The sequence below is a fragment of the Juglans regia genome, chromosome 12 (genome assembly GCF_001411555.2).
Source record: "Juglans regia cultivar Chandler chromosome 12, Walnut 2.0, whole genome shotgun sequence".
NCBI lineage: Eukaryota > Viridiplantae > Streptophyta > Magnoliopsida > Fagales > Juglandaceae > Juglans > Juglans regia.
In genome coordinates, this window is record NC_049912.1 from 24,067,925 (window position 1) to 24,080,353 (window position 12,429).

The window sequence follows — 12,429 nt, forward strand, 5'->3', positions numbered from 1 at the left end:
CCAATATTTACGGCGCAAGTGACGTATACTTTTTTTAGAAGAATAATAAATATGAGTTTCATTTTAAAAAATAGTTTTTATATAATTAATTCTATTTTTTTAAAAAGAGTTTGTACAATTTATAACTGTGTATTCTAAATATGACCTATCAAATTTATTTTAAAATAGAATAAGCTAAATTATATATTTTTATAAGTTAAATTTTTTTTTTCTTTTATCATATTCGGTAGACAATACATATATATTAGAATAATATTATATATAATCATAAAATATATAAATATCGTGTAATTATTTTAAAAATATTTTTTTCTTATGAGTCTATATTTATTTATTTTTTTAAAATAATTATGTAATGCTTATGCATTCATAATTATAATTATTATTTTTCTATATATTATATAAATATACGATCTAGATCAGAAGCCAGAAATGCAGCTCAAGGTCTAATCGCCAAGCATCTGAGTCAGCTGCACGTGGAGATAACGACTCTCTTAAACCACAACAGAAAATTAGAAGCACGAAGCTCGGAAGCTGGAATGCCACTCAGCAATAGTTGTTCCTTATAATAAACTCGGACAGGTTGACATGGATGTAGTTGAGAAGTCTTTTATGTCTAAAATTTTTTTTATTTTATCTAATTATTATAAATTTTTAAAATTTTTATATAAAATATAATAAATAATTTAATTTTTTTAAATATTAAAATATTATTATTATTAAAAAATAATATTTTAATAATATTTCATTTAAATTTTAACTTTCATCACAATTCATCTTATTTAACTACTTATCTAAATCTCACCTCATACGACGGTCCAACCTCATTCAAATGTTGTAATTGTTGGTTAAAGTAGGCGGCCCATGGCTATTGGATGAATTTATTGACGGGCAAAACAAGACGCCACTTAATAATGTCAAAAATTATATTTTTAAGTTATAATAATTTGATTTAAAAAATAAATTTTATAATACAATTTTATAATTTAAATAATATATTTTATATACCAACTTAAAAATAGATTCATTCTTAATAAATTATAAAATGCATGCCGTGGGAGACAATATTTTTCCATCGATATTAGTTGAGAATATAATTTATTAAAAAACTAATAATTTGATATGAAAAATTTTATACACTATACTACCATCTTACTTTTATCTTACTAAATATGATTTGATATATTTATCATTATTAAATGATCATTCATTATATATTTTTTTATTATCTAATTATGATAAATATGTCACATATTACTTAATATAATTAAAATAAGATAACAATACAGTATATAACGTTATTTTTAAAAATTAATTTTATTATTTCATTCTGAAGATTTTTTACTTGTTTAAAAAACACTGGATAAGACTTACACGCATTTTACAATTCTAAATATTATTTTTTCCTGCTAAATCATTTTTCTGCTAAATCATGATAGCATCATTGAAAGAACATTGAGAGGAGGACAAGGACACTCTCGAACCAACGTGGCATAATCTTATTGGATGGTTACGATGGGCTAACCAGGAACTGGTGGAGTGATGGAGTCGACCTCTGACCGGGACCGGAATGCCATAAATTATTAAATTGGGTGTTGGTAGCTCCCAACCATTCCACTCCTCTGTTTGCTTTTAGCCTTTTTTTTTTCAATTTTTTAACAGCGAACACCCAGCGACTTCATTATCTGTGCTGAGTCTTTCCGTCCAGAAAACCCAGAAGTAAAAAGAAAAGAAAGAAAAAAGTTAATGGGGTTCGTCTCTTTCTTGGGACGAGTGCTTTTTGCCTCGCTTTTCATTCTCGCCGCCTGGAAAATGTACGCGCGCTCTGTGTCTCATTTTCTCTTTCTTACCCTAAGATCTGCCAAATCAGGATTTGTTTATTGTTTATGATCTGCCTGCTTTACATTTCTTTGTGTGCGTGCATTTTCTGTGCACGTTATGAGCCGTTTAGGGCTTAGTCACAAGCTATCTGCCTCCAAAACTTTACTACGATAGCACTGTTTTTGAAATTGGAGTTCAGGGGAGTTCCGTGTTTTGAGAAGTCAGGGAGTTTCGGCAATAGAAAGTAACGATGGATATGGAATGATGTAAATTTGGCTAAAGTTGTAACTTTAGTTTCTTAGTTTTGCTTTCGCTCTCTTCAACTTGGAAATCGAAGGGCAGGTTGGCTTATTACATAATTGTCATAAATAGATTATAAGGCATTGGTTCCACCAATGGGTAGTTGCTGCGCCTTTTGTTAATCGAATTTAGATGAGGTTAATGGAAGAGAAATGCTAGTCCTACAAAGACTAAAATTATAAAGACTTATATGAATTGATGTTGCATGTGAGATTGTAGAATTCTCTTTATTGTAAAGTAGTCTTGATGTACTACATCAAATCATATCAATACATAATTTTTGTTTTTGTAGACCTGAAGTTTCTCTTCATGGAAAATTTATAGTCGTCCTATGGTCTCTGATTTTTTTCCCTCTTGAAAAACTCATTATTGAGACTTCTATCTAAATTATAAAGATTTTGTTGTGTTCCGGGTTGCCTTATATAACGTGGTTCAAAATCAAATATTTGGCAAAATTGGAGAAAGAGCTCTATTTTGTACAGTGGAGACCGATGCTTAAGAATGGTATTAAGGCGGCCGTGAGTTGTGTCTTAATAAATTTGGAAAGACGTATAAATGAATATACTAGAAAGTTTTAGCTTTTCTAAAATGTAAGAGGTCTTTAATGTTATTACCATAGTAATAAATAGGTGCTTAGTTTGTCTGTCTTCTTCTATCTGTTTTTGCTTGTTGTATATATTCATGCATTACAGTGAACACTTTGACAAACTTAGATTATCTTGAAAGGTATGGTCCATGGAGTCTGTTTTTTCTTAGATGTGCTGCCTGCATGATGTCATCTGGGCTCCTGCAGCCTCATAGGAAAATTTTGTTCTATCCTTTTTGGTTTGTATCTAGGTTTTAATTTATCTCCTTTTGTGTCCGTTGAAAAAAAATATAATTCAATTGACATATTTGTAAGAATAAAAAATGGAATTAAAAAGGCAACAAAAAGAAAAGCTTAGAAAACTGCTCACTTAGTTGTTAGACATCCTTTCCTCATTGCTATGGTTAATTCCACTGGCACTGCAAAGTTACTTGGAATGGGTTTTTCTATTGTGCGAACTCTCTTTGCTTTTCCTCTTATGAGAATGAAGCCATTGTTTTTGGGTGGGGTGAGGTTTGTGACATAATTTGCTTCGTAGAATGAGAACTTAACTTGATTAAGTTTATCTCTAGAAACCAAGTTTTACACTTGGACTTGCTAATTTAATCTTTTCTATCATATCTATATTTAAAAAATCATGTTTTTTTTAATGAAGAAATAAAGAAGCCATCGCAATTGCCGAAAATACTAGGCCCGGTAGTTTAAAAAAAGCTAGTCCTTGGATAGACAATTTTCTCTCTATATTTTCAACTTGCACCAATGAAAAACATGGTTGTTTTACAAAAAACGGGGCTGTTTTTAGACAATATGAGATAGAGAGGATGGCATGAGCATGGTCATGCAGTGGTAAAGCAGTTTCTAACATTGTTTTGTGACTAAACAGATTTACCCTATACTAGTAATAGCTAAGCACCTTCTGCTGATTAGTAAGGTTCGAGTACTTGCTTTTGAAATTACATGGATTTGAAGTAACTGTTAGCAATCTGGGGTTGTCATTTAACAAGTTTTGGTGCCATTTGTTGGACAAAATGCGTAAATAAGTCCTGATTACATTATGATTATTATTGTTATTATTATTATTATTATTATTATTATTATTATTATTTACAAGAGGAAATTGGTTGTTTCTACTATGAAGCTGTTATACTGGGGTATACCAAACACCTTTATATTAATTGATACTTAGGTATAATGAATTTGGTACCGATGGTGGACCCGCTGCAAAGGAGTTGGCTATGAAATTTGTTGTTCTCCAGAAAAATCTATCCTCCAAATTGGGAGTCAGGGTGCCTAATGTTGATGTAAGAGCCTTTTGGTGTACTCACTCTCTCTGGATCAATTGTTTTTAGTCATCTAACTTGTGTTTGGTTTCTTTTTTATGAACTTCTAAACAGGTTAGACATTTAGTTGCAATCAATATTTTTATGAAAGTGATTGGGGGCGTTATGTTTGTATTTTACAGCTCCTATGCAGCTTTTCTCATGGTTAGAATTTCCTTTAATTTTGGGTTTATATTCTATACACTTACCACCGACTTTTGCATTGCAATTATTGCTGATTTTGCCATATGTTATGTATTTTTTTGGATGTAGCTCCTCAATTTGGCGCTCACCACTCCAATACTGTGTGATTTCTACAATTATACCCCTGACGAGCCTAATCATCATATACTTTTATATGAATTTTTGCAGGTTTGTTCACGTTATTTGGTGTTCTTTTCTTCATCATCTATCTGTTTGCCACATAAGAATTATGATTAATGAGTTTGCAAACTTTTGGCAGAGCATGGCACTTTGTGGTGCATTGCTTTTCTTCTTGGGGATGAAGAACTCAATTCTGAAGAGGCAACGGAAGAAGAAGGCTCCCAAGACAAAGACAGTTTAGATATATTAACGAAGTAACAGTTGCAAGATGGATTCTTTTTAGGCGTTGAATCTCAGGGTGTGAAGCTGATGCTGTGCAGCACCCAACAAATGTGGATGTTAAATCAACCTATTTAGCTTTTACTCATTGTTGTAAAAAATGTGGATGGTAATCAAGCTATTTTGCGATTACTCGTTGTAAAAAAAGGTTTCACCTTAGCAATAATATATGGTTTGATTTTTCTTTTGAAGGGATAAGAGTGTTTCATCAGCAAATAAATGGATTGTCACCCGCACCCCACATGTATGTTTTCTTCCTTTTTTTTTTCTTTTTTTCTAAGCAAGCATTCTATAGATTAACTAAGTGATTACAAGATACTAGATTCAATGGGGTGGAAGTCTTTAACAATAATCTCAAAACAAACAAATTGAACACAAGAGAAATAAAAAAGAGGGATCTTGAGCAAAAAATTTGGCTTCTATCCATTTCTCACTAAGGGGAAGCCGCTTGAAATAGTTTTTGCATAGTCTGATAAATAAACTATAAAACTACGACTAAAAGTCGCAGTGGAATGTTGTGTGCTACATTTTGTTCGTCTAGACTGGCTGAATGAGACTTTCACGACCACTTTATCTTGACTTTGGTTAGAGAAAGCGAGAACATAGGGAAATAGCAACCGGAAGATGAGTCAATACACCGGCATACGACTGTCACTGGTTGTGGAGGAGTGTGTGGTTCACACACCACTCTTGGAAATAATGCAATAATCGGATCATAGAGATCTAAAGTCGCTGATCCTAGTGGTGCCGTGCATGAAGGTGGCAAACTCCCCTGGCATGGCGGCACGTGAGTGTCACACGCGATGAGAGCTGCGCATAAGCCGTATGCGCCACTCTTTTGGTCATTTTTCTTCCACCTTTCGACAGATCGACGACTGGAGAGTCTGTTGGTGGGCGCGTGACGGTCGTATGAGGTCGGTAAACAGCAGATCAGCACATCTTGGTGCTATGGTAAAAAAACTAAAGAAACATCCGCGCGCGCGCGCGCGGGGGTGGAGGGCGAAGGGCTATGGACAGTTTTGGCATTGGCCGAACAAGAGGAGGGAGAGGGGAGCAAAGGTAGCGGGTGGGGAATAGTTATGCAGCATATATGTTTCTTTATTCTCCTTAACTTTAATTTTGAACCGGAATTTTGGGATTTTGCCTAGTTGTTTGGGAATTTTTTGTTGAATCTTATCGTGGTTATCTATGGGTGATCAAGTGTTCCAAGATGATTAGGGTTCTGAACAAGTCCATAATCTCCATTAATCCTTGAAACCTGGAACAAAAAAGAGTTGTGCTCCAATATGATTATAGATAAAGAAAATACTTTAGTCACAAAGAGATTACACTCAAGCAATTTCACAAATTGACGTGACTTGATATATTTTTTAGATTATAAAGTTAATTTTATTGTAAAGTATATATAATGGATCAAACAAAACCATGTTATTTTACGAGATTACTTTTATAATTTTTTTTTAAAATATAGTTATATAAAATATTGTACTAATATCTCATTCTTTTCGCATACTTTTAAAGGGACCGTTTCTTAAAAAAACAAAAAATTGCATATGTGACATTACGGCATTACGCGTAGTTATATATGTACAAAGAATAAGGTTAGGTTTGGATTTAGAAACACTTTTAATTTATCTCATCTCATTATTATAATTTTTACAATTCTCACATAAAATACAATAAACAATTCAACTGTTTTAAATTTCAAAATAATAATAACATTTAAAAATAATATTTTAATTGTTAGATGGAGGGGTGCCCACGTGGGGCTGACCCTCTCCTTAACTGCTTGTAACGCATGGCTTTAAAGCCATACGTTACTGCCATTCAATTTGGCAATTGAAGGCTGGCCTCGTGTGTAAGAGGACTATATAATCCTCCTCAATTGGTTTTTTGAACCCCGAAAATACACAAAAACTCTCTCTTTTTGTTCTCTCTTGCCATTTCTAACAGCCGTGTGGATTTGTTAAGTGTTACTCTAATTTTATACTACGTAATACACTTTGCCACTAAGAGGAAACACTTGAAATTTGTCAATCTGGAGAAACTTATGGAGCAACTATATAAGCTATGCTTGATTGTATTTTCTAACATTAGTATCAGAGCTTTGTTAGTTGTTCCTAGTGATATATGTCTATGTTTCTTGTTCATGTAATGCACATATATTTTTTCTTACGTTCCATGAATCCGATCATGTTCATATATATTATGTTGAGTCTTTGTTTATAAAAACATGTTTGAGACTGTTAGAAATGTCATGATCTATTATCGTAAGTTTTTATGTGATCTCTGTTTACATGAACATCACATCATTGCTAGATGCATTTGATAGTTTTTTTTTTAATCTGTCATTTTGTGTATGTATTGATAGCTCCTCGCAAAGCATGGTGCTGAGGGCACCACGGTGGGTTGCGCGCACCCTGTGGTACAACGCGCACCTTGTGCAGCCTGCAGCGGTGTGCTGTGTGCACCTCGCGGTGCTGCTTGCACTGTGGGGCTGAGCGCACCATGGTGCTACGCGCACCGCATGGTGCTGCATGCACCGTGTGAGGCAGCAAGCCATGGAGTGGTGCTGCACCATGAGCGCAGCCCACTCCAGTTGTTGCATCCCGTGGCGTTCAGAGCACTCAAGTGCTCTGCCATCCAGCCCAATCAGGATGGCTTCAAGCCACTGTGTTTTTGAGGTACTGTTCCCATGAACAGTACCAATTCTTGAGGTTGAAGAAGACAATTTTTTTTTCTTACATGGGCTGGGCTTGGGCCCTTTGACCCACTGTTTTTTTTTTTTTTTTAATAAAGCTGGGCTAGGCCATTCAGCCTTTTTTTTTTTTATTAAAAAGAAAAGGATGAAAGTGGCACACTACCAATCAAACATGGGCAGCGCACCACTGGGTTGCGACTTACCTTTGGTTTAGGTTGGGGTTTTAAATGCATTTATTTTGTTTTATTAAAAAAATGGCATTTTTTTCATGATTTAATATATGTTTAGATATATTGTTATATTAAATGTGATTTTTTATTTAATGTTTTAGATTACATGTGAATATATGGTTATAATCATGCTATTTTTTTTTTAATTCCATAATATTATTTTACATGTGATCTTTTATTTAATATTTTAGATTAAATGTGATTACATGTATGTGTGAATTGAACATGTGGATATGTGATTATTTTATTATCTATGAATGTTTAGACATTAGTCTTTAATGATAAAATAGAAAAATTAGCACTAAGTAGTCTTAGTTAGAATTGTCAATGTAAATGATAGGCTGAAAGAATTGTATTGACCCCAGTAAGAACTATAAATGCATTGTATAGCCAAGAGACCATGGTGGCCCCAATAAAAACTGTAAATGCATTGATGGAACAAGAAAAATTGACTGTAATGATCTTATATGAACCATCTTTGTAAACTGGCCCAACATGTTGTTGTGGTTGGAGTAGCTGTCCTTGTAGTTTGGGCCAAAAGGTTACTACGATTTTAATAGGTTATGTCTTTACATGTAATTAGGGCTAGATGACTACTTAAGATAGTGAGAGTATGGTTAATATTTATGATAATTAATTCTCCCATATTTATTTTTTAAATTTGCGCGGGAATTAGGTTAGAAATTTAATAATTGAATATTGTGGCGCAAGAAATAATTCAGAAGTCTAGCGATTTTTCGATCTTGCAACATGTCTAAATTATTCTTTTTATAGCTTGGATGGACGCAGCAGATTTCTTAGATGTATGTGTAATATTTATTCTTTGCATATTGTAGTGAAATGACATCTAAGAGTATAATTGCTGATTTAAACAAATGAGAAAAATTGGATGGGGAGAACTACGACATTTGGCATTGTAAGATCCAATATGTCTTAGATGAGTAAGATGTCTTTGAGGCCTTATCTCACTCCTTTACTGCACCCGGGGAAGGGACCTCGGAACAACACAAGATAGATCAACTAGCTTATACTCAATAGGCTAAGAAAAGTCGGTGTGCGCGCATAATAATGTTAAGCAGCATGCACAATGATCTAATATGTGAGTTTGAGATCTATGACACTGCCCAAAGCATGTGGGAGGCTTTGAAGTTGAAGTTTGGTGGAACTTCAGCCACTAGGTTGCGTGGATTAACCATGAGGTTTGACTCCTATAAGATGAACTCTGACCACACGATAAAGCAGCATCTTAGGCTATGTCGACCATGATCCGCGAACTTAAGTCGGTATGAAACAACCTGACTTATGAACAACAGATCCAGGCAGTGATAAGATCACTACCAAATTATTGGGGGAATATGAGCCAGAATCTGATGCATAACAAGAATATCAAAGACTTTAATGATGTCTCGCGTCAGTAAGAATTTGAGACTGAGCGCCTAGAGGCTGCTAAGCCAGCCCAATCATACGGCCTATGTGACTAATTCTGGTTCGCGCAATGCATCAAAGCCTAAGCGCAAGAAGTCCAAGAATGGGGTAGCTGCTAGACAAGTTAAGAAGGTGTCAGAAACTTTTTAGCGCAGCAAGAGGGGCAAGCGCGGGAATAACAAGTCAAAATTAGAGTGCTTCAACTGCGGAAAGAATGGCCACTTCGCTCGTGACTGCACTGAGCCGAATAAGGTACACTGTGTTTTTTTTCGCATTATTTTTTGTAACTAGCCATGTGATGGCTGCTCACTCCTATCCTATGTGGACTGTTGATTTAGGAGCAACCAAACACATAGCATAAAATAGAGTCGAATTTGTGAAGTATCACCGTATTCCAGCTGGGAGTCGTGATATCAAGGTGGGGAATGGAGGTACTGGGACTTTGTTCCTACAAGTTGGACTTGTGGGGTGGCCGCACTCTTTTCCTCCACAATGTGCTATACGCTTCCGAGATCCAACGAAACTTACTTTATGTAGTCACTCTATTAAGACTTGGTTTTCAAATTGCATTTGAAAATAATTTTGTTTCCTTTTATTTGGGTCATGTGTTCTATGGTAATGTTTTCCTTCAAGAAGGTTTTAAGATATTGAATTTGGATTATTCAAATATAAATAAGTCTATTATTTTTCTTTCTGCATCTGATAATTTGGATTCATATAAATGACATACTAGGCTTGGCCATATAGGGCAAGATAGAATGACTCGGTTAGCTAGAGAAGACCTGATAGACAATCTCGCTAAGGTCATCTTGCCCATATGTGAACATTGTCTAATGGGAAAAGTTAAGAGAAACTTTTTGGAAAAGCCACTAGGGCATCTTTTCCACTGCAATTAGTCCACTCAAACATCTGTGGTCTAATGTGTGTGAGGGCAAGACACGAAGGTGTCTACTTCATCACATTTATAGATGATTTTTCACGTTACGGTCATGTCTACTTAATCTCCCATAAGTCTAAAGCATTGGAATATTTAAGGCGATATCTAAGAATGATTTAGAATCAGTTAGACAAGAGTTTAAAAACTCTAAGAATTAACCAAGGACGAGAATATCTCTATGAGCAATTTTGAAAGGCTCTGTGATGAAAAATGAATCAAAAGACAATTGACGATGCTAGGTATGCTGCAACAAAATGGCATGGCGGAAAGGAGAAATCGAACACTGTTTGAGATGGTTAGGTCAATGATGGCACAAACAAACCTACCAATTTCTTTTTTGGGGGATGCACTTTTGACTGCTGCTTACATTCTTAACCGAGTGCTCTCCAAATCAATAACTTCCACTCCATATGGATTATGGACCGGCGAGAAATCCACTTTGAGTAATTTGCAGCCATGGAGTTCAATGGGTTTTGTTCACGATCTTTCTCATAAGTATGAGAAGTTAGGCCCTAGAGGGAAGAAATGTATTTTTATATGGTACTCAGAACACTCTAAAGGGTATGTGTTAATAGGTGAACAATTTGATGGAAGTGTAACTTAGATTAAGTCACGAAATGTGGATTTCATTGAAAATGAGTTTCCAAGTAGATGTGAGGTTGATAGGAGTTTAAAACTTCATGTGATTGTGGAACAAGAGGAAAGTACTCCAATGAATTTAGTTGAGAATGAGGAAGAAATTCTTCAAACTCCTACAAATTATAAAAAGAATTTGAATCCGAGTGGGAGCACACCACTTGTCACTCAATCACAACAACCTTAGACACATAGAAGCACACGTGAAAGTATTCTCCATCGTCGTTTTGAGATTGAAGGTGAAGCTTTTATGGTAGCTCGCATTGATGATGACGAACCTAGAACAATTCATGAGCCTCTCTCATCTTCTACTAAAGATGAGTGCATGAAAGCTCTTAATGATGAGATTGAGTCTATAAAGACTAACCAGGTATGGGATCTGGTTGATCTACCGACAGAGCGTAAGACTATTGGGAAAAAATGGGTTCTTAAGGTCAAACGCAAGTTGGATGGATCAATAGATAAGTATAAAATTCGCTTAATGGCAAAAATATATACCCAACAGGAGAGTATAGACTATGAGGAAACATTTTCACCAGTGATGATGTTTGCCTCAATTCGCTTGATTCTAGCTATAGTAGCAAACATGGATTTGGAACTCTACCAGATGGACGTTAAAACAACATTTCTCAATGGAGAACTAGATGAGGAGATCTATATGGATCAACCAACGAGTTTTGTGGTCAAATATCAAGAGCGCAAAGTGTGCAAGCTTAAACGATTTATATATGACCTAAAGTAATCATCTAGACAATAGTACCTCAGATTTCATTGAGTCATTCTCTCGAATGGGTTTACGATGATCATAGATGACTATTATGTCTATGTCAAAAGGTCTAAGAAGAGTTTCATTATGTTGTCATTGTATGTTGACGACATACTACTAGCTGAAAATGATAAATGGTTGATAGTCGCCACAAAATAATGGTTATCCTTCAATTTTGAGATGAATGATATGAGTGAGACATATACCTTTTAGGAGTTAAAATCTACAAAAATCTTTCAAGGAGACTTTTGTGTTTGTCCCAACAGACTTACATAAAGAAAGTCCTCGAGTGCTTCTGAATAAGTGGATGTAAACTCATTGACACTCTGTTGTAAGAAATAAGAACTTGTTCAAAGAGTTGTGTTCTAAGACTCAAAGAGAAAAGGAAAAGATGGCCCGTGTCCTTTATGCTAATGTTGTGAGTAGTCTGATGTATGCAACGATGTGTACTCGGCCTGACATATGCTATGCAGTTGACTTAGTGAATAGGTTTCAATCTAACCCCGGACTGGCTCGCTGGAAAGTAGTCAAGAGGATTATGTGAAATCTCAAGGGAACTGCAGACTATGTGATGTGCTATCGGGGTTCAGATTTGCAGCTAAGCGGTTACAGTGATGCCGACTGGGGCAGTGACCTAGATGAGCGCAAACCAACCACTGGGTATGTCTTTATGCTCAACATAGGCCCCATTACATGGAGCAGCAAGAAACAACCATGTATAACTTTATCCACCATAGAGGCAGAATACATAGCTTGTTCTAGCAGTTCAAGAAGATGTTTGATTACGGAGGTTCCTCAAGCATTTAGACATTGGCATGAATACTTCAGATCCAGTGACGATATTCTGCGATAGCATGGCAGCTCTCGCATATGTTAAGAACTCAAAATATCATGAAAGAACCAAACACATAGATATCAAATATCACTACATCAGAGACATGCTAATGCAAAAGGAAGTGGTTCTGAAACACCTTTTTATGAGTCGCATGGTTACTGATCCCTTAACAAAGCCTATTGCAAGAGATGTCTTTGAGGCTCATGCTAGAAATCTAGGACTGCGTAGACTGTAAATGTAATTTGTGTTTCAAATGACATTGAGATGTAA

At 35.3% G+C, this 12,429-nt stretch overlaps 1 protein-coding gene across 1 annotated transcript; it reads left to right on the plus strand.

Annotated features, from left to right (window-relative positions):
- The first annotated feature begins 1,720 nt into the window (after positions 1-1,720).
- Positions 1,721-4,694, plus strand: LOC108986159. The gene is made up of 5 exons (XM_018958683.2): positions 1,721-1,814; positions 3,894-4,008; positions 4,102-4,191; positions 4,300-4,398; positions 4,490-4,694. Exons 1-5 carry the CDS (start codon positions 1,747-1,749, stop codon positions 4,589-4,591), a joined length of 474 nt encoding a protein of 157 aa, XP_018814228.1. The 5' UTR covers positions 1,721-1,746; the 3' UTR covers positions 4,592-4,694.
- Positions 4,695-12,429: the final 7,735 nt, after the last annotated feature.

Excerpts from the sequence above, each read along its gene's own strand:
- LOC108986159 (XM_018958683.2), top strand. The coding sequence starts at position 1,747 with ATGGGGTTCGTCTCTTTCTTGGGACGAGTGCTTTTTGCCTCGCTTTTC. Across the intron at positions 4,009-4,101 it reads TCAGGGTGCCTAATGTTGAT|GTTAGACATTTAGTTGCAAT; the intron begins GTAAGAGCCTTT and ends ACTTCTAAACAG. Across the intron at positions 4,399-4,489 it reads TTTTATATGAATTTTTGCAG|AGCATGGCACTTTGTGGTGC; the intron begins GTTTGTTCACGT and ends AACTTTTGGCAG.